At 47.9% G+C, this 26454-nt stretch overlaps 1 protein-coding gene across 6 annotated transcripts in view; it reads left to right on the forward strand.

Annotated features, from left to right (window-relative positions):
• The window catches only part of ZFAT (zinc finger and AT-hook domain containing), a 202247-nt gene that overhangs the window by 37299 nt on the left and 138494 nt on the right, over positions 1-26454 (forward strand). For 5 of the 6 annotated variants that reach the window (XM_046642476.1, XM_046642477.1, XM_046642481.1 and 2 more), the window contains exon 3: positions 8860-9111. In XM_046642476.1, the coding sequence (XP_046498432.1) occupies positions 8860-9111 (252 nt within the window). Of the gene's footprint in view, positions 1-8859; positions 9112-21245; positions 21301-26454 lie in introns of those variants that run through there. The other variant, XM_046642480.1, reaches the window with a different exon arrangement.

Raw genomic sequence — 26454 nt, forward strand, 5'->3', positions numbered from 1 at the left:
AAAAGGTATTGGATTTTGTCATATTTTTTCTGTGTCTGTTGAGATGACCATGTGTTTTTTTCTCCCCTTGATTCTATTAATATGATATATTACATGGATGGGTTTTCATATGTTGGGTCACCCTTCCATTCCTGGAATAAATCCTACTTGGTTGTTTTGTATAATCCTTTTAAAGTGGCGCTGGATTTGGCTTGCTAGTATTTTGATGAAGATATTTGTATTTATATTCAGAGATATTGGTCTAGGGTCTTTTCTCTGATGTTTTTGTCTGGTTTTGGAAGCAGGGTAATAATAGTGGCCTCGTAGAATAAGGCGGGAAGTGTCCCCTCCTCTTCTGTTTTTTGGAAGATTTTTAAAGTGTTGGTGTTTATTCTTAAATGTTTGATAGAATTCACCAGTGAAGCCATTTAGTCCTGGGCTTTTTATTTTTGGTGGGAAGTGTTTTGATTACGTATTCAGTCTATTTGCTTGTTATAGGTGTATTCACATTTCTCTATTTCTTCTTGAATTAGTTTCAGTAGTTTGTTTCTTTCTAGGACATTTTACGTTTCATCAGAGTTATCTAATTTGTTGGCATACCATTCCATTCCCTTAGAATCTTTTGATTTTTGTAAGGTCAATGGTAATGGCCCCTCTTTTATTCTTGATTTTAGCAGTTGAGTCTTCTCTCTGTTTTTCTTGGTGAGTTTAGCTAAAAGTTTGCCTGTTTTGTTGAGTTCTCTTATGTTTTTCTGTATTTCATCTCTTTCCACTCTAATCTTTATACTATCTGTCCTTCTACTTGCTTTGCGTTTACTTTGCTTCTGTTTTTCAAGTTTCTTAAGTGGGAAGGGCTGGCTGTTGATTTGAGATCTTTCTTTTTTACTTAACATAGGTGTTTATAGCTGTAAATTACCCTCTAAGCACTGCTTTCACTGCATCCCGTAAATTTTGGTATGTTATGCATTTGTTTTGTTCATCTCAGTGTATTTTTAAATTTTCCTTATGACTTTTTCCTTGACTTATTAGTTATTTAGGAGTGCCATTTAATTTCCATACATTTGTGAATTTTCCAAATTTCTTTTTGTTCCTTCTAATTTCCATCCACATACTTTGTATGATTTCCATCCTTTTAAGTTCACTGAGTGCTGATTTGTGGCGTAACATGTTGTCCGTCTTGGAGAATACTCCACATGCACTTTGAAGAATTGGTGCTCTGCTGTTCTTGGGTGGTGTGTTCTGTATATGTCTTAGGGCTTCTTGGTTTATAGCGTTATTCAGGTCTTCTATTTCCTTGCCAATACTCAGGTTTTATAAGTGAGGAATATGTGGCTCAGAGACCAGAGGAGTTCAGACAACATACTCAAGGCTACCTAATTAGTAAGCGGAAAAGTGGAATTTGGGCCCAGCTGGTCTGATGGTATTTGCATGTTTTTGTGATACTCTGAGTATAATCAGACTCTTACCGTGGAGCTACTTTATAAATTATTTTCCTTTATTAACTAATTTACTTTTGACTTAAGCTCTTCTTGAATACATTTTCTCTTTTTTATTTGTTGTGTATACTGGAAGATTACTTACCCGTGTCGTTTAATTTTAAAAAGTGTTTCTTAAGACTTTAATTAAACTCACACTCTTAATATGAGAAAATTTCTTCAAAAATCTTTCATTAAGAACTCTTAAGTCCCTTTTTTCTTTGTGCAAGTCCATAAAATTAGAGACTTGTAGAGGCTTAGTTTCTCTCTAATGATTTCCATTCAGGTTTAGCCTTCACAATTCCTTTTAAGTTGAGAGATACTTGAAATGGTTTAATTAAACCTTTAACTGAGTAGTAATTGATTTATTGTTTTGGTCTCCCTTTATAACATGAAGGTTCCTAAATCCTCTCGTTTATTTTATAGCCTTTTAATCTTTTTTGCTCACTTAGGAAGTGGTCTATAGAAGAACCTTTCATTTTTCTCCCTTCTTCCTAATCAACTCTTGGGCTGTGGTCCAAGAAAAAATTGCCAAATGGGCCCAGCTCATTCTCCCTCTTGTTTGTGTGTGTGAGTGTATGTATAAGAGAATGTGTGTGTGAGAGAGATTGTGTATGTGGGTGAGTGTGTGTGTGTGTGTGTTCATGCTGCGCATTTGTTCATCCTGCTGGAGGTGGGGAGGTTGGCCTTGCTTGAGGAGGAATTTCTCTGGGGCTCCTGAGAGCCTTCTTTTGGCCTGTCATCTTCTTCCCCCTTTCAGACCTTCATTAGGAGCTCTTCTTTTCTTTTCATCTGTTCTCTCTCTTCCCCTCCCCTTCCCTCCTTCCATTTCTTTATTCAATAACTGTGCACCTGCTGTATGCCTGGGTGCTGTGCTGGGTGCTGAGAGTACAGGGCAGAGCCAGGCACTGTCCTGTTGCTTCTGCCCCCTGACTGCTGGGTGGCAGTCAGGCAAAGAGGCTATTTCAGTGCAGCAGGGAAGTGCTTCTCCAGGACTCAGTATGGGCTGCTAAAGATGGGGGACGCATCGTCTGGTTTGAGAGTCAAAGGAGGCTGCCCAGGGGAGGTTGGCATCCAAGTTTCAATATCTGTGTTGTCTCTTATGGGCCCTTATCATGAATAAAGTCATTCGGAGTGTATGTAAGTGTGTTGTGCTCACTGTTCTGGTAACCACTGAAACCTCAGCGCCCTAATTGACTCTGGTAGGCAGCGTGTGGGTCGTGGAAAGAGCAGCCATCTTGGACTCAATATATTGACTCAGGTTTCAATCCTGGAGCTTTCATGTGATTGCCAGGGCTGCGGGTGGCACGTAGGGGGCTTTTGTGTAGATTATGAAAAGGTACCCCCATTCTGGGCTGATGAGTTAGGACCAGGCTTTCTGGGTGAATGTGCATGAAAGGCACTCAGAGCTGATGCCACCAGCGCCAGAGAGCTCAGCGTGGCTCATGGGGCATGGTCCAGTGATTGGTGACCACCGCCATCTGTGGTCCCTCCCACGGGGCTCAGCCTGCACCACAGCTGCAGACGCCCTCCTGGTGGCTTAGGCAAGCAGCTTTTGTCATCTGTCAAAGGGAGATAAGTGGCTTTTTTTTTAAACAGATTCTGAGACAAGTGCATGTTAATACATAATGCCTTAGTACACGGTAAGCGCGCGAGGCAGTTAGTGGCCATCGCGATTCCCGTCTGTCGTTCAGTTCAGGAGTCAGATCATGCTGAGGCTTGTAGTTGGGTGACACTAGCATCGTTTTCCTGCAGAACTTAGAGTAGCAGTTGAAATGTGTCATTTCTGTGCTCTGATAACTGACCTGACAGAAGTGGCGTTCACTGACCCTGAGGCAAACAGATCTGAGTTCAGATCCTGGCTCTGCCACTTATCAGTTCCGTGTCTTGGGGCAAATTGATTAATCTTCTTAAGGCTCAGTGTCCTCCTCTGTAGGATGGGAATATACTACTGCTTCCCTCCCTGAGATGTCCGTGCTCAATGTTTATTAGTTGTTGCTGTTATTTATGTGGCATTTCCACATTATTGCTGATAAAGCCACAGGGAGGAGGCTGGGTGCCTGGCACTACAGGACTGGCTGTAGTCTGTCCTGCAAAGGGCATGCTGTGTTCCCGTAAACCTAAGAGGCTCCCGCTCCCTCATTTCTGGTAAATAATTCATTGCTTCCCCATTGCTTCCTGCGCTGGATGGATATAAATGTCAGGGAGATTGACAGGGCCCAACAACGTTTGTGTTTCCGGATGCTCCTAAATTCTCAAGTTGGTGTGACTAGAGATTGAGCTGCAGGCAAGCGCTGGAAGCCTGGCTCCATCTCTGGTCTTGAGCATAATGAAATTTGTGTGTCCCTGATTCCATATTGGCTTTCTTGCTGTGTGAAATATTTCCTAATGAAGATATCAGGGAAGAAGTGCAGTAATGAACAAGAATGTGTGTACGTTAAGGAATCGCATGATCTAACAGTGGACTGGCTGGGAAGCTAATAGTTCTGCAGGGAGGTGGTCCAAGTCAGAGTATTAGTGACTATGGCCATCGTAGTCAGCAGTTGCCTTTTATCCATCAACTCCACAGTACGGTGCTCAGCATTTGAATGGATTGCTTTTATTAATAGTGACTCTATAAAATAGAGTCAGTTTTGTGTTTATTTTTCATGTTAGGAACTGAGGCTCGGGGGGATTTGAACTCAGATTGGCCTAACAACTAGCCGGTATTCTCTGCACTGCTCATGTTGACTCCATTAACGTTGTCGAGCACCTGACCTGAGGGCTGCATGACTCGGCAGAAAGATCTGGGCTGGGAAGAAGGAAACCTGGACCCTAGCTCAGCAAGCTCTGGGAAATGTGCAAGTCCCCAGACCTCTGGGACTTTCATTTCTTTTGCTCTTGAGGAAATTACGTTTGCTACATCCATCTCTTAAGGTTTTTACGAAGATAAAATGAGGTGATAGCTGGAAACGTGCTTCACAGCCTCCAGTGAAGTACAAATGAAGGGCTTATGCTATTAGATTTTTGATAATGTTGAGCTATTTTTTCCATAATGCTCATGTTATCTTTTGACTGAATTTAAAAACCCTTTGGCTGATTCTTTCTGTCCCTTGCTAGTTTTCGGCCCTGAATCTGCAAGGCTGGTTCTCTGACTGTGAGGAAATTGTCCCCAGACTGTGGTCTTGGGATGGAGTTGAGATGCGCTGTGGCTCACCCTTTCTTCCTGTGGGAAAGCTTAGGACACAGGGAATGACGTGTTTTCCAAATGCTTCTTTTCCTATTGTTAAAAAAAACCGAGTAAAGAAGACTATTTAGGTGATACAAACAAACGCTAACATGTCATGAAGTGGACAGTCTCCATTTGGAGAACTGCGGAATGGGGCAGAAGGCAGGGAGCTTTTATGAGATAAAGAATAAGGAACAAGGAAGGAAGTAAATTGGTGGACTGGTAGACTGCATTTCTGGTCAAACAGCATTTACAGGGATGCAAGTCACCTCAGTGTCAGTTTGCTGACATGGTATGCCAGGCAGGAGCGGCTCCATCTTGGGCCTAGAAATTTATTTCAACACTGTCAGTAAGCAACTGATCAACATGTGTTTATTTATTAAGTATCTACTACATATCAGCTCTGCTCGAGACCCTGTGGGACCCGGGGATTAAAAGGCAGCTGAAACCTCAGTGTGCTTACTGTACGGTGGGGAAAAAGAGAAACACACAGTCAGGAAATGGGTCTGCGAGCCTGCACGCCACGTGTGTGCCTCACACTGTGAATGCCAGACAAGCTGAGCAGGCGGCTGAGCTTCTCATCAGCTGGGATGGCCTCACAGAGGAGGTACCGACATTTGAACTGGGCCTGAAGTGTTAGGATTCGAGTTGGGGTTTGGGGTCTGACTGGGGATGCAGGAGGTAGTCACAGGCAGGAGGAGGAGTACAGATAAGAAAATGGAGACAGGGAGGATCTGTGCGTGTTTAGGGAAGTCTAGAAAATCATACACAGCAGTTGAGAAAGTGGGGGTGGGCTCTGTGTGTGAGAATAAACGTGTGTATGTGTGTGTTCGTGTGCACTCAGGGTTGAACCACATGATCAAGGGCCTAGAAAGCCAGGTCTGAGAGTTGTGGGACAAAGTCATCCAGAATAATGGAAGGTTCTAGAGGTAGGGAATGTCCCGTGAGACAAGAGATGGAGGCAGAGAAGGACTGGAGCAGAAGACTGGAATCTGGAGACCGTGTGGGGATCTAGGTGACAAAGGTGCCACGAGAATGGAGAGGGAATTCACTGGGCAGACGTCTTTGGAACAAACACCATCGAGTTCAGCGACAGGCTGAATAGAGGAATTTAGGGAGGAGCAAGAGGAATTGGAGGTAGCTCCGCTAAAATGTTTGGATTTAGAGGGTGCAAGGTTTTCCCTGCCCAGTTCCAAGATTCTTTGCTTTTCTATAAAATGTGGGTAGTTGACAGCAGCAACTCGTTTTCAGTGCTTAAATTATTCCAAGTTCATTTATGAATATTTCATTTTTAGCTAACTAATTGGTCTTGAGGATCTGAATTATGGATGGAGCAGCATGTAAGATTAGTTTTGTCACCGTTGTGTTAGAGGCTCTCCAGAGCTTTCAGGGCCCATTTTCTGTTTCCTCCTCGATGGTTAGGTTGCACACTGCTTGTCGGTGTAATTCACCAAGATTTATTGGGTGCCCGCTGTGCAGGATACCAGGTGAGCTGCTGGGGGTGGATAAAAGATAATCAGGGCAAGGACTGTGCTCCAGGGATCCCCAGTCTCTGGGAAGAGAGACACCCAGATAATTCCCGTGTCTGGCTGACTGTGCTGTGCTCTTACTGTGCAGCAAGTGCTGTGTCACCTGCACCGTGGACACTGTGGGTGCTGTCGTATGCTCTGTGCAGAAAATGCTGGGTTCCCTGATGCAATGAGTTTGCTTCAGCAACTTAAGTGCCCAGTTCTCCACAACACTGCTATGCCTGCCCAAGGTTGCTGACACCAGCCACAAATTTGGGGGTTTCCAGGGCCACCCCCACTTCTGACCATCTAGCTACAACTTTGGGGGTCCCATGGACTCTATCAGGTTTGATCATTTGCTGGAGTGACTCACAGAACTCAGGAAAGTGCTGTACTCATGATTACAATCCTGTTATACAAAAAGGGTACAAACGAAGGGAGAGATGCCCGGGTGAGGTCTGGGACTGGGAAGGTTCCGGACTTGGAGCTCTCGGTCCTCCCACTAACCCTGAGGAGGCGTGGGCAGTGTTGCCTCCTTCCAGCTGTGTCCTATGATGGGACTCCAGCATTTCCAACCAGGGACGCTCACCCGAGCCTTTGGTGTCCAGAGTTCTAATGGGGGCTCGAGGACATCCTGCCCACGTGGCTGGCCTTCCGTCTCCAGCCCTGCTGGAGGATCAGGCTAACACCTCCAGTCTCCATTCCCTCGGGAGGTCAGAACTGATGTGACGTGTTCCAGAGCCCCCGTCATAAATCCCACTGTTAGACTGTGCAGCGGCCAGAGTCCCCACGCAAACAGATGCTTCCATCATTCAGGGGACCTAGAGGTCACCCCCAGGCTCCGAGGGCAGAGGTCAGGCCTCTCCCTGGGTAAAGTTCCTTCTCCTCATGGAGCGTTTCGGAGGAGCGCTTGTCCTCTCGGCCAGGGTGCCACAGGCTTCCATAAACTGTTATGCAACACACAGCTCAGCTGGCGTGACATGCGGTGGGCGTTTTATAGCCTCTCCACTAATTCTGTTTCTCTGACTATTAATTGCTGCTTCAGGAGGTTGTACAAGTACATGCTGTTGTAAAGAATAATAAGGAGAGAAGTTTTAATGACTTTGAGGTAAACCATTTGTCCTTACTCTGTATGTTCCATTCCTTACCTCCCCCTCCAGCCTCCCATACACATCGGCTGGGCCTTGTGTCAGCACAGCTTTTGTTCTCTTTGGTGACATCCAGTGCAGGAAAAGGGCTTGAAGGGCCTCGTGCCTCTTGTTCGTTTTAGCTGATGTCTCTCCGTTTGCCTTCCTGTTGTTAAGTACTTTTTCCTCTCCTGTCCCCCCACCGTCCCCACCAAACCCGGGGAAGTGGAGGAAAGGCAGTGGCTGTGTTGGCCGCCCTGGCTGAGGAAGGCTCCGGTTTGGATCTCTCAGTCAAGGGTGACCCACCCTTGGCACCGGAGCTTGGCAGAAGCTCTGCTCCCATGAGGGCCCCTCTTTCCCAGCTCCTCCCCCATTTTGGTGCCTCATCTCCCTGAGTTCTTGGGGGCCCCTGTGCCAAAGCAGACTCCTTTGTCCAGGACCCACGTTGTCATGCTGCTCTTTCCCTATAGACCTCTGCTCCAGAACCGTCTTGCCTCCTCTACCCGTGGCCTGCTTGACTGATTGGGGAGCACAAGTGACCTACCCAGAGCTTCGTCACAGTAGTCGCAGTGGGTGTTGTGGCTGATGCTTTCCTGTGCAGGGCTGTAGCCTTAGAGAGCAGGGAGGGACCTTAAGACATCATAATTCTGCAGATGAGTGTTCCCCCCAGATGGGGCTGGAACCTAGGACCCCTCCTCTACCCTATCTGATGTTCAGATTCCGAGGACTGCCGAAATGCCATCCCTCAGCCAGACCAGCCGCTGGCGTTGGGGATGGTGGCTAGGCTGTGCCGGCTCCCTCCCTGGCCTCTCTTGGGGTTCCTCTCAAGTCACGTCACCTGAGGCCATGCCACTCCACCTTCACACGACAGCGCCATGCTCCTGACCCTGCTCACCCCTTTTAATTCCCACCTTCATTCTGGAGATAAGTGCCTTAAAAATGAAGGCTAATTAAGCAGAAACTTGCTCTCAAGGAGCTCTGATCGTGACATTTAAAATCACGAGGTCACTAGGAAACTTGAAAAATATTGTTATCGTCTTCAGTCCTATAATTTGCAGCTTTAGATTGTAATTATTTTTCTCTTTTTCATCAGAACAATTTGCCTCTAATAATTATGATGCCTTGAAATAATCTGAATAGTTGTGTAACTCATTAAGAGCATGAAAAGCTAAGCAGCCTTTGAGCAGCCTTTGTAAAGACGTCCGTAAGCGGTTCCTGCGAACTGGATTTAAGCAGAGATGCTGGTTAACGAGAAGCATGATTTGCGAACTGGAGGCCAACGGTCACAACTTAAAATTCTCTCCACTTTACAAAAGAAGAATCTGCAAAGGTTCTGATAAAATGATACTTTAAAATCAGAATATTACAAAATCGATTCTACGTTCGCATATAGACGCAGAGATATTAGCACTCAAGATATTGTTTGCAGCTGTTAATTTCTGGAACTGCTTCAAGCTTTTTGTTTTTAATAAAACACGAAACCAAACATATTCCCACACTTGGGAGTTGCCCCACATTGTCACCTCGTGTGACCACACCGTGTCTTCCTGTTTCCTTGACAGAGTTTTCCGTCATGAAGAGGAAGAGAGGCAGGCCTAAGGGGTCCACGAAGAAGTCCAGCGCCGAAGAGGAGCTGGCGGAAAGCCTCGTCAGCCCGGGCGAGGACAGCCCGCTGGCCCCCGAGGAGGGGAGCAGCCCGGCTCCCAGCAGCCTGGAGTGCAGCAAGTGCTGCCGGAAGTTCTCCAACATGCGGCAGCTGAGGAAGCACATCTGCATCATTGTGCTGAATCTGGGCGAGGAGGACGGGGAAGCAGGTAAAGGCTGCCGAGGGCCCAGCGTGTGCGTTTCCCATACGGAGACGCAGCTGCCCGTCTCGGTTTCTAGTGGTTCCGTTCTTTCTTGGAAATACACATATTTATACAGGTCTCACCCATCTGGAAAGGTGTATATTTTTGTAATGATTTCTGACTATTTCTGTAAGTAAGCTTTGAGTCGAATGTGTCCTCTGGTAGTTGATGGCCGTGGAGTGCAAGTCGCCGGGTACTTTAGCAGATGCTCTGGGGGTTGGTTCCAGAGAGGAGAAAACACAGTCCCTGCCTTTGGGGAGCTTACATTCTGGGCGGGATGATGAGATTTTAAAACGTGAAATGTTAAAGGATAGTGAACGGTCAGCAGGAGACAGCGTTCTGCTGGAAGTCAGGAGTGAGCCCGGTGTCACCCTTTGGGTGGCATTTGGTTTATTGATTTGTTTATTTTTTCCTGAGGAAGGTTCACTCTGAGGTAACATCTATGTCCAATCTTCCCCTCCTTTTTTTCCCCCGAGGAAGATTCGCTCTGAGCTAACGTCTGTGCAAGTCTTCCTCTACTTTTCATGTGGCTCACTGCCACAGCATGGCTGATGAGTGGTGTAGGTCCATGCCTGGGATCCAAACCCATGAACCTGGGCTGCTGAAGCAGAGCATGCTGGACTTAACTACTATGCCATAGGGCCAACCCCGGTATTTGTTTTAAGGGAAACAGGATGTCTTAATGGATGGGTGGGGCTGTGTGAGCAGAAGTGTGGACCTTAGGATGCTCATGGCACCTGTGAGGGACCTTGATGAGCCAGCAGTGGCTGAGGACTAGATTGTGGCAGGTTTTCTTGAAGAAAATAAAGAATATTGAGTGTTCCCTCCACATAAGTTCTTGGCTGAGCTTCACCTCTGAAGCAGCTTCTGAAAGAGATAGAAGGGCTGTGACTGTGAGCCAGGATGAAGTCGCTGTGGTTAGTGTATCTCATAGATGACCTCCTAGGAGGACTCAAACAGCCAAACTGTACTGGAGAGGTGAGGACCTCTCCTGCAGGTTCTGTTCTTGCACCACTTTTTTTTTTTTGTGCTGAGGAAGATTCACCCTGAACTAACATCTGTGCCAGTCTTCCTCTGTTATGCATGTGGGTTGCCGCCACAGAATGGCCACCAACAAGTGCTATAGGTCCACGTCCGGGAACTGAACCTGAGCTGCTGAAGCGGAACGTGCTGAACTTAACCATTAGGCCATGGGGCTGGCCCCTCTTGCACCATTTTTGAAATCTTCAAACTATACCTAAGAATTTAAGAAGCTTTGTACTGTGCTAAGCATGTTATGTGGGAGACAGTTCTGGTTAAGAACATAGGCTCTGGAGTATGGCTGCCTGGGTTTGAATCCCACCAGCTCCAGCACTTACTGACTTCTTTCTCCCTCAGTTTCCTCATCTGTAAAGTGGGAATAAGAAAGAGTACTATCTCATATGGTTGCTTTGAGGATTAAATGAGGCAGGACTTGACAAGTGCCTAGAATAGTACCTACCGTATCAAAAGCGCCCAGTAAATGTTAGCTGTTCCTGTTATTCATAGCGATATGGAAACAGGACTGTTGCCATCCTTCCTTTTTCATGGATAAGGGCATGCAGACACTGAGAAATTAAGCAGTTTGTCCAGGGTCCTTTAATGAGCAAGGGAACCTGGCCTTTGAACCCCGGTTCTGAAGTCCTTTCTATATCATCTCCCAGCAGTGAAACAAGATCCTTGGGGTGCAAAATCCCAGCACAGATTGGGTGAATTATTGAGTAATCTGTCACCCAGTATTTACCAGGCATCTAGGTTGGTGGCCAAGGCTCAGTGTCAACATCTGTGCAAATTGAAGAGAGTATAAACTGCAGTTCTTGCCTTGGAAGAACTCCTCGCCAGATGACTGTGTGAACCCTTACTAGACTGCATGAGCTAGTGCAGAGAGTGGGCGAGGGTTCACACAAGCCAAGTCAGCGGGAGGGCAGCTGTCTCCGTCCCGAGCGGGAGCAATCGTGGCGAGAGGCAGGGAGGCAGGGGGGGTGTGACTTCAGAGGAGCCGACATCTGATTTCAGAGCCTAATGGCCTTTTGGCAAATAAAGTTCATTTTAGAAATGAAATGGTTGGGGGAGGCAGAATTAGAACATACGTCCCCTGCAGCCCTAAGTTCCAGTGGGTTTGTTAACCACGGGACCCGGAAGGGAGTCGTTCTCCCTCACTCTCTTGCTCCTTCTCTCTCTCTCACACACAAACACACACATGCACACACCCCGTCACTCTCATTTTCTTGCACAGATAGTTGAGGGTGGTTGCGTTTTGATCAGAGGGGCCGGCTTCAGCCATCAGGGCGGCTGTTTGTCCCTCCCTGAGTCCTGAGCATCTGAGTCTCTGATCACGCAGTGCTGTCTTCGTGAGCATCAGTGTGGTTTTTGTGCCTTCACAGGATTCCTGCCAGGCTCCTTCTGAGAGACTCCTGGGCTTTCTGCACGATTTTGGTTAGACGTTAGGGATTTGGCTGTTTTGCAAAACGTTCCTGCTTCTTCTTCCTCCAGACCTCAGGCCTGGATTTCACGTGGTAGCTGCCTGAGAAGTTCAGTCATGCTGGTAGAGGTTCCTCAGTCTGCACTGCCCACAGGGTTTTCTTCCTGAAACACAGTTCTTCAGTGTCTCCCCCTGGTAGGGAAGTGCCAGTGCCTCACCTGGGTATCAAGGCCCCTACCCAAAGGATCTTTCCGTGGAGCTCTGTGGCATCATTTTTCCATGCTGAATAATATTCCGTTGTTTGTATCAACCATGGTACAACTGATGAAATTTAGGTTATTTCCAATTTTTGCTGTTATAAATATTGCTTTAATAAATATTCCTGTATGTGTACATATGTGGGTACATATGTGTATGTGTTATGTGTGTGTATATATGTGTGTGTATGTGGGTATACATATATATATATATGTGTGTGTGTGTGTGTAGACCTGTATTATTTTTATAAGATAAATTTCTGAAGTGAAACTCTTGGGTCAGAAGTATCTTACATATTGCAAAATTCTCCCCAGGAAGCTAACACTACTTTCGGTTCCAAAAGTGTCTGAGAGTGCCTGTTGGATATTATCATTTTTGTTTGTTTTCTTTTCTTTCTTTCTTTTCTTTTGAGGAAGATTGGGCCTGAGCTAACATCTGTGCCCATCTTCCCTTACTTTATACATGGGATGCCTGCCACAGCATGGCTTGATAAGCAGTGCATAGGTCCACACCCAGGACCCAAACCAGCGAACCCTGGGCTGCCGAAGCGGAGAGCATGAACTGAACCGCTGCACCACCAGGCTGGCCCCAGTTTATTTTCTTTTTTAATACCTGTAATGATATAGAAAATACTAAGAAAAAAGTAAAAATAACCCAGAATTTCACTGCCAGGGTATAATGACTATTATACTGTAGAAAAGAGAGAAGAGAGATCCTGCTTCCTTCCGTGTGCACACACAGACGGTTTTCAGAAATGGGGTCCTCTGCAATGTTCCATGATCTTTGTTCACTCACTAATGTAGCAGATACATTTCTCATGTCCATCTTTTTTATTTAACAAGCTGTTTTATAACACTTTCTGTGTTGCAGATACTCTTCTCAGCATTTTGCAACTATTAGCTCATTTAATTTTTGTAGCAGCCTTAAGAAGTAGGCACTGTGATTAGTCTCATTTTGCAGAAGAGGAAACTAAGGCACAGAGAGGCTGAGGAGTTTGCTTAGGTCACACAGCCTGTAGGTGGTGGAGCTGGACTCTGAACCAACCACTGTCTGGCTGTAGAGTCTGTGGTTTTGACTGCTGTGCTATGCTTCCTGACCAAAAAGAATCAGTAAATGTAGACTTTTGTCATTTTTAAAGGCCATATGACATTTCATTCTATGTATGGGCCATAAATTTTCCTTCATTGGTTTCCTGTTGATTGAAGTCGAGGATTGTTTTTAATGATTCTCCCTGATTTAAAAAAACCCAAACAGGTAAACGGTCTTGAGCGTGCATTTTAGTTTTATTATTATTATATTTGCGCTTATGCCATTATGACCTTAGGTAAATACCTAGTAGTGTCATTGCTGGGTTAATAGGTGTATTTTATATTTTGACACATGCTTGTGTTGTCAGACTACCCCGTCGTTGCTATCTGTCAATTATTTTTCTGATATTGGCTGTGTCCTCATATCTCCCTTTATCCTGGGATGTGTCAGGTTGCCAAGCTCTTACATGAATGGTGTTCTTTACTTATTTTAATTTGCATCTCCTTGCTCACTAGGGGTTCGTCTTGTTACAGATTTCTAGGGATTTTTCTGTGTGTGGTTTGGAGTGTTCCTCATTCATCCCCTTTACTCCTTGTGCCGTGAGATTGCCACATATGCTGAAAATATTTTCCACAGTTGATCATTTGTCTTTTAATTGAATTTGTAGATTTGCTTTTTTTTCTTTTGTATTTTACTAGAGTTTTAAATATCTGTATTGCCACTGCTGTCAAATGTTCCTTTTAAGTTTCCTTCCCTTTTTATCTTAGCACACTTACCTCTACCCCAAAATAATAAAAATCATGCTTCTATGTATTTTTCTATTATTTATATGGTTTCATTTTTTACCTATATCTTTGATCCATCTGGAAATTGTATCTTTGTGAAAGTTGTAAAGTAAGACAGTTCTATACATTTGATCAATAAATGTGGGCAAAGGAGTTATCTTAGTACATGCAATTTGGTAGATAAAATATTTCAAATCATAATGTCCACAGAGAAAATAGTAAGGGTCTGGTTCAAAGTCTAAGAAACCCTTTAAAAAGTAAAACTTCGTATTTTGAAAATAGTTATGGATTCACAGGAAGGTGCAAAGATCGTGTAGGGAGGTCTCGTGCCCTTTGCCCCTTTTCCCCCAATGGGTGCGTCTTACGTAACAGTAGCAGGATATGGAAATCAGGATGTCGACAGCGAGAGGGCATGTGTGGGCATGTGTGTAGTGCTGTCCCTTATCGCACGTGTAGATTTGTGCAGCCGCCACCACAGTCCGGAGACTGAAATGTTCCATCGCCACAGAGATCTCCCCGCTGCTCCCGCTTCCTAGTCACCCCCAACCCACCCCCGGCAACCACGGGTCTGTTCTCCCATTCTGTAATTTTGTCATTTCCAGAGTGTTGTATCAATAATCACGCAGTATGTGATCTTTTAAGATTGACTTTGGAGAACCCCATTTTTAGCCCCAATTTCATAATTTTATAATTGAGGAAGTCGAGATGCAGAAATGATGATTATCCAGGGTCACACAACTTGTCTGAGGTGGGGCCGGGGTACCATTCCATGTCTCCCTACCCCTGCCCTGTGGCCCAGCCCGCTCTACCACGTTTGTATCTTAAAACCGGTCTGATTTCTATTTTGTGGAAGTTGATTTTGTTCATTTCAGTGTCCCCCGTCAGCTTTTTCTCTAATCTATAAGAAATGAAAGTGCCACCCCGTGTGGTCCCAATGTTTGTTTTCTCCTCTGTAATTAATTAGGCTCTTCTGCAGTGGCAGACAGGCACAGTCATTTCTAATAAGATTATCAGCTTCCTCCAGTAATGAGCTGTATAGAAAAGGGCCTCGTGTTCCATTGATTTGAATGACTTAAATGGACTTTAATTTAACAAATACCAAATGGAAAGGTAGAAGCTTTGGGTGTTTTTCCCTTCCTGGCTACTGTAGGAGCCTCTAAAATATGCAGAAATGACCTTCTACCCAGCTGCCTTGTGGCTGACGTCCGTGTGGTTGCTCCACGTTCCCTGGTTTGCCAAGCACAGTATTACAGTTTGGAAAATTCCAGCATAATTGTTGTAATACACGCTCTGTGAAGAGCAGTTTAGTGACATTTCAAACAATTGACCTTGACTCTTTAGCTTGTTAAAGCAATTAGAAGAAAACAAAATAAGCTTTTTCCCCATACCAAACCATGGCAAGTTAAAATAACACTTTTGATAAGTGTTCAACATTTATTTATTGTATTCTGCCTTTGAATAGTAAAAGAAACCAGGGAAAGAGATTTTTTTTTAATGCCATTATGCGGAACAGCTGGTGTTTTTGAAAGACATTTTGCAGCCTACAGAAATCAATATGTCAACTTTAAAAAAGTGACTTATGAACCTTTCAAAGCTTGTTATTTCTGGGGTCATTTTATATAAGGGGAGTGGCAAAAATTTGATCTCATTCTTGTTAAATCCTTCCTAAGGAAGACACGGCATTTCTTTTAAGATCTTACTTAAGATGCACCTATAATCTTCATGAAGATTTTTTTCAACAACAGTTAAGTGCCATCTCGCAGATTCGTGTTAGCAAAACAGCTGACTTGATAGCTGCCGTGATTGAAAACTGTTTTGAGTGAGTGGTGCTTGAAAATTTCCAGGTGGAAGGGTAGTGCCGGGTTGGTCTCTGGATATAACTTTTTTCTCTGTGGCAAGATGGATAATGGTAACATCTGTTTCTTTCTGCTGCCTTGTCAACCCTCCTTTTCCCTCTGCACTAGTCCAGTGAGTGGAAACCTGGCGGTCAACTCATGCAGTGGTCTCCGAGGACTCAGTCTTCCTCGTGCTCAGAAACGTGGGGATTTGTCCTGACACAGTTAATACTCCGTTTCTATGACCTCGCTCTTGCCCCGCCTCTCTTCTACCTCTCCCGCTCCTGCCCCGCCTGCTTTGTGAGCTCCTCCTCTTCTGCTTGTCAGCTAACTGTTGCTGATTCTCTCAGTCAGTGTAGCCAGGTTACACCCTGATAGCAAGCCACCCCAATCGCAGTGCCTAACGTTTCCAAGCTTCCCTTCTTGTTCCTACCGCACGTCCACTGCAGGTGCTCAGGTAGCTCTGCTCACTCAGGAGCCCACGGGAGAGCAGCCACTGTCCTGGATATAGCTGGTCACCGTGCAAGGGGGGAGAGAGCCCTGGATGTTTCACCTTGGCCCAGAGTGACATCTTTCATTTCTGCCCTTGCCGTTTGTTGGCCAGAACTGATGTCATGGCCCCATCCGACTTTACGGGGCCAGGAAGTGCGACCCTGCTGTGTGCCCAGGGTTGGGGAGACCTGGAGATGTTTGGTGACTCACCAGTGACTACTGGTGGATCCGTTTCCGTGGATTCCCCCACCAGCTGTGTTCTGGTGGTCTGTGGATGCCCTCCTTGCCCGACCCTCTCTGGAGCCCGAGACCTGCATTTCAGTCGGGGTGCCCCATGAGCAGTTTAAGCGCCATGCCACACTCAGCACTGAACTCACTGTCTAGCTCCTTATAAACCGTACTCCCGTGTTCCATTTTGGGAGCTGGCCCCACCATCCAGATGGCTCAGTCAGAGACTTGTCCCTCACCTGTCACATTTGGTCACTTACTGCAGTCACTGACTTCTGCTAAATATCTCTCCGATGCTTGTCTCCATCCCTGCTGTCATTCTTCTGGGTCAGGCCCCATCATCTCTTATGTGCCCTCTTGTAACACCTCCAGTCTGCTCTTACACTCCAGGCCACACTCTATCCACACCAGTGATTTGCAGACATATCCCAATAAATATTCATTTATTTACTAACGAGTTGCATTTTCTAAATTTAATAAGCATCTATAGAGTTCTTACCATGGGCCTGCCACTATTCTGAGTGTCTTGCAAATATTAATTCATTTCTTCTCCATAAAAACCCTTGTAGGTAGTTACTGTTTTTATTCCCACTTCACAGAGGAGGACACCGAGGCAGGCATCCTCTCCAGTGTCTCACAGCAGCAGGTGCTGGACCTGGGATGGGACGCAGGCATTCTGACTCAGATACATATACTGCTATATTAGTATGTTATAGACGTTATAAAACATACATAAAATACAAGTTTCAGAAGGATAAGGTAAGAAAGGAAAGAGGAATTCTGTTTTCTTCTCGAATTTCGGTGGATTGTGTTAGGCATCCCCTGGCTGTGTGCCCTCTGTTTTGGAAACCTCTGCTGTCCCTGCCATTAGGACCATCTTTCTGAAGTGCAAACTGGTCCCGTCCCGCCCCTGAAGGCGGCCACCATGCCACCCACCGCTGTGCAGAGACAGTCCCTGCTAGGTCGTTTATGTGTGACCTGGCTGCTGCCCCCCAGCCCTGTACCCTGATTTCTTACCCCCTCCCACATTGCCCACCTACGACTCTGTAATGAACTTCCGGAGACCCCAGTACCCAGTGCTCTCTTGGTCTCTTGTACGTTGTTCTTTTGTTTGGAACGCCCTCTGAATCACTCCACCCACCTGCAGCCCCTGAGCCCAGCTGTGGGCCCCTCAGTCTCTCTTCCTTTGCACACGTGCTGTGGGATGCCCGAACCCTCTCCTGTGCCAGCAGACTCCTGCCCATCTTCACATGCCAGCCGCATTCCCGTCTCTCAGGCTCGGCTCAGTGTGCCCTTCCGTGTTCTCAGCCTCCACCCGCCTCAGCCCGGGCTCTCTCACTGTGCCGTGCGTCTCCTTGTGTGGGAATGGTCAGTTTGTGTGTTTGTCTCCCCCCAAGCTGATAGCTCAGCAGGTAGGACCCCAGACTTTCACCAGGGCCTGGCACCCTGCAGATGGCATAGAATCGTTTGTCTCTCCCTTTTCTTTGCCAAAATCCAGGGCCAAATTCTAATCCTTGGTGGATTTGGAGCAAGGTAAACGTGCCAGGTCACTTACTTTGTGTGGGATCTCATCTCACTGCTCCATCTCTGCTGTCTGGAGCAGTGCCTGGCGCGCGGACCTGCTCAGGGAGTGTCTGCTGAGGGACCCATGGACCCTCAGAGAGTGGAAGCTAGGGCTGCACAGCGTGTCGTGGACAGAAACCCCGAAGTCAGTGAGTTTGTAACTTCTATTTACATTTCTGTGTGGAGTGGGTCAGGTGACATGGATGAGGCCCCACGTCTGTGTTGCTGACTGTCCGTCTGGCCATCCATACTGGCTTCCGTTCATTTTTTGACTCAGTAGTTGCTTTGCTTCTCTTCTTCTCCCCTGTCCTCACATTTGGAGTTTCGGCCATCATTTTGTTCACCTGTATTTGAGCATTACTTGTGAAAGGTACCTACTCAGTCATCTGAACTAGAAACCTGAGTTGTCTTTAATTCCTCCTTTTGCCTCACTTCCAAACCTCACAGTGACCCGGTCCTGCTGACGTCCTCCCAGTCTCCTCCCCGACCTTCCCCACTGCCCAGGCCTGGCCTTCTCACCTCTCACGGGACTCTCTGCAGCAGCCTTTGGACTGGTCGATGCCCTCCTAGACTTGCTCCTAAGCCCTCGCTTAACAGAGCAGTGTCAAATGCAAAGATGACCTGTCACTTTCCTGCTGATGGTCCTCCCATGGTCTCCCCTCCCTGGGGTGGAGGGATCTCACCTTGTCCCAAATCTTTCCCATTCTTCAAGGCCAGCACTGCACTGTAGGCAGCCCTGGGAAACGTCTGCTGAGTGACAACACCTGCGTGTGACCTTATTATTCCAATGGCTTCTGATACTTTCAGTGAACTTCAGATAAGAGATAATCTGAATATCAGAGTTGTTTAGGGAGTTGATATCAGAGTTGTTTAGGGAGGGAAGAAAGCGCCTTGAGCCCATGGTGAGTTCCAGTGGGCCCCAGAGATGGGCACTGGATGAGCAAGCTCTGGGTGTGAGCCAGGCTGCTAAGTTTTACACGTGTGTGTACACATGCTTCCAAAATCTCCAGAGGTGAGCTGGTCCAGAACTTGCCATAGGTCTATAGAATCCCAGACAGGGTCAGTGGGACTGTAATGTTCAGTGGCCCCAGGTGGGCTCCACAGTGATGAGGATGCGCCCACCTGTGCCAGCTGCTGTCAGGGCACTGAGCGTCCGTTCTGACCCTCCTGCCGGACACCAGGGTAGGGCTGCCATCTCGTCCCTTAGAGGGAAAAGCAGAGGCTCTGCTAGGTGAAGGAAGCTGCCCAAGGGGAGCTAGTGAGTGCATGAATCTAGGTCCCTTAGACTTCTGAGCTCAAGCTCTTGTCACGTGGATCCAGCCCTCTTCTGGATGCTCGTCCTCCGAATCTCCACCCTAGCCCAGCCGAGCGTCACCTGAAGGAAAACCTCCAGTTCTCTTGGTGGTTGTCTTCCAACGTGGGACATGTGATGTAAGCCAGAAACGGAGCTGGCCCTGTGTGCCTCGCTCTCCCCACTGCTGGCTTGCTGTGACTCTGAGGTAACCAGGGGCACTCCATGCCTTTTTCCCTGCTGGGAGAGGGCGGGAGGGGAGAGGAGGAACTAACAAAATCCCACCCCGGCAGGCCTTTCGCCAGGGCTTTTGGAGCAAGACGTCCTTGTTCAGCACCCTGGAGGCCAGCGTGGGCCGTGCTGTGGAAGCCTGCTCTGCGGGTGCAGGAGGCAGAGGGAGCAGCCCCAGTGCATTTTCCATCTGGAGTTACTGGGCTGCCTGCTGGGTCCTGTGTGAGGGGCCGGATGGGGTCTGATGGAGCCGTGACGCAGTGGGCCGTTCCCCAAGACAAGTAGCTGCTGTGCGTTACGACCCCTGTTTTGAGAGGAGTGCCCTCTCTCACCGTGACAACGTGTGATTGCTGAGCGCTGGAATGGACGGGCCATGGCCTCATGGTCTGGCAGCCTTTAAAGCCAGACTTACTGCCGTGCCTGGCGTTCCCAGGTAGCCCAGGGGCTGGCTAAAACAGAGAGCTGAGTGAGGTCCCTTCGGTGGGCAGACTCTCTTCCCCTTTTCCTCCTGCTTACTGGGTTTGTGCTGTTGTTGGGCCCCAAGCCAGACTTTGGGGATCAAAGTGGAGTAAGATGAGTCTCTTCCCCTGAGCAGCTGATTGCCTGGGGAGGAGGACAGAGAGGTGAATAAATAAAAGGTGTTGAAGGGGTGAACTCAGTGCAGAGGAGGCAGGGCAGGACCACACGTCCCAGGGGTGCATCCTGGAGGGCTTCCTGAAGAGGGGGCTGTGAACTCCATCTCTGAGGGTGACTTGGCATTGTGGAGGCAGGGAGAACACTGGGTAGGCGTTTCCCTCATAATGGTTCACGCGAAAGCCTGCAGGTGCCAGGACGCGGGTGCATTTGAGGAATGCTGGGTAGTTCACTGCAGTTAGTGTGTGGTGAGAATGGGAGTCCTGTCTGTCATGTGCTTATGAAAATCATAGTTGTCTCTCTGTGGGGACACAGCGCTGGAAGCAGATGCTCTCCTGGTCTTTCCTCAAAGCAAGAGAGACAGGAAGATGTGAGAAAGCCTGAGGGAAGAGGGAATCAAGAGTGAGGCATATTCAGCAGGTTAGATAGAATTATCGCAGGCTAATAAGTTTCTTAAACTGCTGTATTAGCAGTGTGGAATGAATTGGTGGCAGAGTCCCAGAACATAATCCCTTATCAGTCTGCTGTTCTGACAACCGTTCTGGGCCTTTTATTCATGCGGCTGATAACACTTGACTCTCTGGGGTGTTCTGAGATTTAATTAGTTCTTGGGCAATTTGGAATAGGTACTTTAGAATATTAGTGCAGTGTTAATTATAGATGAACGCGTATGAACTAATTTCTACAAATGTGTGACTGCATGTACGGTTAACTCTTCCTCTGCCTGTTGCGAGTCAACCTGCCTTGTTCGAATGTTATTACGTGAAGGGGCTCTGTGAAGTCCTGTGGGGAATTCAAGGGTAAAAACACAGACAGATCCCACCGGCTAGGAGTGTGGAGTTGGGGCATGGAGCAACGTCCCTCCCGAAGGAGCTCCTCTAGGAGAGGAGGGGACGGTGAGCAAGGAGCCGGGAGATTTTGAGGTAAAAGGAACCTTCTTGAGAGATTTTGTATCAGACAGCCTTTATTTTTCTTAACAAGGTCAGAGAAGCTCCTCAGAGTTAAGGGTGTGTGTGTGAGTGTGCATGCATGTGCGTGTGTGTGCATGTGTGGTTAGGGGCTGAGAAAAATGGGGATATTTTTGAACCCCTGCTGCAGGGCATTCATTAACCAGGCACGTGGTGGTTGCTGGCTCGTGATCTCAAGCAGACAGAGGTGCGCGCAGTAAAGTCGCTCAGAGCTCACTGGGCTGGGCAGAATGTGACGCTGACACTTCATGGTACGCGTGATGAGCACCTGTAGAGCTTACACAGGATGTTAAGGGAGCTCAGAGAAGGTGCTTCGGAAGCAGCCTGGCAGAGCAGGGCGGCTGTCAGGGAGGTTTGAAGGCCATGAGGGCTTGTATTCTGAAGAGTGGGGGTGGGAGTGGAGGTGAGGACAGGGAGAAGAGGGGAAGAGATGCAGAATGCCGGCACTGGCAGAGGGAATAGCGTGTGTTAAGTCCCAGAGGAGCCCCCTGGCCACATGTGGTCAGTGTGGAGATGGCGTCGGAGGCTGGCGCAGTGGTCCAGTTGAGGGTCTACGGAATCTGAATTCAGCAGTGGCAGTGGGGGTGGAAGGATGGAGCTGTTCTAGAGCTGCTGAGGAAGTATGATTCCCAGGACCTGGGCAGAGGTTGGAGTGGGCAGGAAGCTAGAAGGAGCAAGTGGGGGGCGGCCTAGGCTTTGGCTTGGGTGCTAGACTGGAGGATGGCCCCTGCTAATCTTAAGATCCCAAGGGAGAAGCAGGTTCTAGGGGAGAGAGAATGAGTTAGTTCTGGTCACATGTTGAGTTTGGTGGGCTGTGGTTGTCCAAGGGGATGTTATCCACCTGGGCATGGAGCTGGCAGGAGGACTGGGCTCGAGCCCTTGGCAGATGAGGGCATGAGTGGATGGTCTTCAGGGGACTGGATGGAAGAGGAAGAACAAAACAGCAAGGGCGGCCTCCTGAGCACCCTGCTGCTGAGCATGCAGAGGGCTGGGGAAGCAGGAAGGCTGCCTGTCCGGGGGAGGAGGTTGGGGTCAGCAACTGTAAGTGATGTGGAGAATTAAGTGAGACTAAGCTGGGATAAAGAGTCCATTGGTCTTGAGAATGTGCTTCGTGCTGACCTGAGCAGGAGCCATGTCAGTGGGAGATGCTTGAAATGGGAGGAAACCCAGTGAGATTGGGGATGGGAAGAGGAGTCATCTAGAGAAGCCTGGAAGGATGGCTGCATGGCGCTGGCAGCGTGCAGATGGCACACTCAAATTGGCAGCTTCAGAGTTTACTAAAGGGATTATTTGTAAAGGTGTGGGCAAGTTTAGGTCCTGGAGGAATGGGAGTGGCAGGTGTTATCACCCTAGGTATAGAGGCAGGAGGGGAGAGTGGTCACCTGCACTCCAAGGGAGAGCACTGTGGCCTTTAGGAGAGGTTGAAGTCAACCTGAGGTGACTGGGCAAGGAGGGAGCCCAACCCAGAGAATGAACACCCGCCCCTACTCTGCTCCTTCCCATCTCCTGTTGGTGCCTCCAGTGGCCAGACCCAGTGGAAACCCAGGGGGCAGTGGAGCTCGTATGTGACCCTGGGAGCCTCTGGGAGCTGGTCGGACAGGGATGGAAGGTGGACATGGAGGGGCAGACGGACCTTCCTAGAACACTGGGGACACTGGATTTTTACTCATTACCCTTAAAATGGGACATGTGCTTGGTCTCTGCCTCTTAAGCAACGCTGCCCCCAGTTTTGTAGTCAGAGCACCTCCCCGAGTGTGAGGGCTCCCAGCACTGCTGGAGGAGTGGGGGAACCATACTGTGGGGCCTGTGCACCCACCCGGGACTATCTGCTTCCACATTGCACAGGTCTTTTTTTTTTTTTTTTTGCATTCCGCATTGCACGGTCTCTAGGCTTTTTTAAATGCTATCTTTTCAAAGGAAATAAAATATAAAGCATTATGTTAATGTGCTGGGGTTCAAGAGCAATAATGCACAGATATCAAGAAATTAAAAGTTATAGTTCCCAGAACGGCAGTGACTCGGCAAAACAGGCATGCACTCAGCTGCCTTGCTCCTTTATCAGCACAAACCAAAAGGAACTGTCAGGAAGTGGTGGTTCCAGCCCCAGACCTGAGCTGCACATGCAGATGCATCTTTAGGCGTGAAGTCATCAGCCCCACGTTCAGCAAACGCGTCCCAGGGCGACTGTGTGCGCTTCACCGTGTGAGGGGACTCTGCGATGCCCTCACTTGAACCTCACAGTGGCTCGTTCTGTGGATGCGGACCATACATTTATTTAGAGTTCCCAGTTGATCCAGCGGGAAGGCAGAGGCTGGGTTTTAGCTCACACGCCCTCCCCGCTACCAAGGCCATTCAAGGTAGTTAAAGTGGTATCTGACACAGCCCCTTGGGCATCCTCATCCAGTAGTCCTCCAGCTGTTTCCAGGACTCTTCAGAGGCGCCTAAAGCCGAAGATGGAGGGGTAGGGAGGTCAGTGAGGGGGGCGGCGAGGAAGAGGCTGGCACGGACCCACCCACTTTAACCAGAGAAGTCACGCCCTTTTATTGATGGTTTATATTGAAATTGCTTAAAGACTTCATTTGAAAAAGGTCCTGCTGCTAAAAAAACGTTTGAAAACTGCCATCCCAATGCAGTGACGATCAGATCAGATTCAGACCACCAGTGACGCAGCATGATGTGCAATTTGATGGACAAGGGCCGTTCAGCTGAGGGCCTTGTATTCTGGAAGAGTACATTTGTAAGAGCCTTGGAGAGAAAAATGAAACATGAAAAGATTGGTAAAAAAGGCACACTGTGCATATGATAGTAGAGTCACAGGTGCTAGTTAATGCTCACGAACGTGCTTTGCAAACTGTACTGTACCGCTCAGAGGATAAGGTAGTGTTATTACGGTGGTATAGTTTATCTTCGTCTCATGAGTATCGACTTAAGGAAAATACTGGACAGGTGTAGACCACTGTCAAGTGTTTCAGTCTGAAACCCAGCGTTGCTGATGAGATTAACACTGGTCCTTCCTGTGACCTGGCTGGCCCCCCAGGGTAGGGCCACGAAGACCTTGTTGGGTTTGATGGCATCCATTCTATTCTGCCTTCTGAGCATCTCAGACAGATTTCAGCTATTGATCTCACTAAAATTACACCCTGTTTTCTGTGGGATAAAGAGCCTTTTCGAGAGTTCAGTGAAGATATTTTAGATATTTAATACAACTTGAGGACAAAATACTACCTTGCAATTAATTGTGTAATTAGCACGTGTATATACACGAAGCAGGATATTTGGAAGATGGTTCATCCTGAAGATAGGATCTAGAAGACTTGGAGGTTACCCAGGTACTCCCTTCCTTCGGCTCCCATCAGTGTCTTTATTTTCCACACTGGATGCGTTTATTAAAAGACATTGAATCGCCAGCCATTCCTTGTCAGGCTCTTGGCATAGGCCCACTGGGCATTCTCTGAAACGAGGGTGAATAAATTATCCCCGATTCCCCTTTGGCATCAGCTTGGGGGCCTGGGTGTCAGCTGGGGTTCTCTGACTGTCTGTAGTCTGCCATCACAGAAGGCCCACTTTTAGCCAGCCTTGTTTATTGCCAGAGAGTGTAGTCTGTCTCACTTCAGGGAAGAGAGACATTTACCTGTCTTTGCTTTCCAAGAATTGCCTCTTCATAGCAAGGAGCGTGGCTGCAGAGCGGAAGACCTGGGCTTGCCGTTGATAAGCCGTAACGGGATTTTAAACGCCTGGCCTGGATGCAGAGGGCTGGAGCGTCAGTCTGTTGCACAGGACTGCCAGCTGTGCGAGTGACTGTCAGTGTGCTTTAGTGCGGGCAGGCGGGCACTGAAGTGGGGCTGTTCATCTGCGTAAAGTGATTAGAAGCAAATGGCCTTTAGCTGCTTAGGGGACTTGACTGAGGGTGCACGGAGCAGGTGCCAGCCTTTATTTCCTCCACTCAGCCTTCAGCACAGATGGACCAGGGCCCTGTCAGAGGGAGATGGGTAGGAGGAAAGTGGTTGTTTAGAGGCAGTGTTCAGGTGCTGTGATGTACGAGCTGCTTTTAAGCCGAGCACCTTTCCCCATGGAGAAAGCAGAAAGATCGTTGTGGAAATCACTTCTCGGCCGACCAGCCAGCCCATCTGTCCTCTCGGCCCCTTAAGACAATATTAGGCTTTGCTGCTTGACCATCACCTCCCACCGTGGGGCCCGGCTGTTCACTTGGTTCCTCTGCATGTACTTAGTCTCAGCTTCTGCTCCTGCGCCCATCAGAGGCAGGAGCGGGCAGTGGGAAGCACTTGCTTTGCAGTCAGATGGACTCAGGTGTGTAGCTAATAAAGAACAAATAAATTCTGTAGTGCTTGGATAATTTCCAAGTTCATAGCTTTTTCTTTTGTGCAGAAATGATATTTTCTTTAAAGATGGACCCTGAGAAAGTTTGGAAATTGGAGGAGAGCAAGAAAAGAAAATCAGTTACAAAGAGAATGTTTTAGTAAGCAGTAAAGGATTATTGTTGAACTTGGTATTAGACATAGAAATTCTCTTCTCAGAAGAGCAGTACTTGACATGAATGCTTAACCAGATTGAGGAGAGGGTAACTAGTCAGCAGGCTGAGAAACTGAAGAGAAAGTCAGACCCCTTGTTGACTTGGCCTCCAGGGTCACAGACAGGCCGAGTTCTGCATATGTAAGTGAGCATGTCCACAGAGGCTGCTGGTTTAATTTGCCTTGCGTTCCAGCGCTGTCAGGTCTGGAGTGAGTGAGTGTCCCCACAGTGTGCCTGAAGAGCAGACATGTCCTGGCTCAGTTTGGGTGGGGAGTATGGGCTGAGAGCCAGGGCTTGGCAGAGGAGATTCCTTATGAGGTCTTGGGATTCTCTTCTCTCCTGACTCCCAAAGCACCAGGGATGCTGACAGTGGGACCCTCGCTGATTAAATCACTGTTACGTCTAAACTGGGAACCAGAGGTGTAGCTCTCTCCCTCTTTCTGCAGCAAATGCCACACGTGTCACATCTAAAGACACCAGGGCAGGAGATTGGACTGGAGAGAGAGGCTAGGGGAGAGGACAGCCTGGGTATGAAGTGGGGAGGGACTCAGTCGTGCCTAAAACTAGGCTTCTCTTCTCTTGCTGCCTTTGCCCAAGGTGAAGAGTGGCTGGTCTGGTCACCCAGGAGCATGGCCATCTGCAAAATGCTCTTCACTCCACGTGTTTCTTGTAAAGCTCACCATGATGGCTTTGCTCATGGTCGCCATGGTTGAGACTGTCTACAATTTATGAATCAAGCCAACTCAGTCAAAGCTCAGAGGGCCTTCCTGTATGTTCAGGATGGGTTGGGCAGGACTGCTTGTTTCTAAGCAGGTCACCATGCAAACTATGGATGTGTTGTAGTGGTGGGGTCCCTGTCCTTGGAGTGGTTGACAGGTAGTGTAGACAGCTTTCCTTTGAGGTGGTTGGGTAATAACTGCCTGATGACTCCCCAACATCCCGTCTGCTCCCGGTCTTTAGGGTCACTGAATCTAGATCAGCACCCAGACTTTTTACTGTCGTTGTTAGTGTGTTGCTATATTATTGC

Source organism: Equus quagga, chromosome 16 (assembly GCF_021613505.1).
Source record: "Equus quagga isolate Etosha38 chromosome 16, UCLA_HA_Equagga_1.0, whole genome shotgun sequence".
NCBI lineage: Eukaryota > Metazoa > Chordata > Mammalia > Perissodactyla > Equidae > Equus > Equus quagga.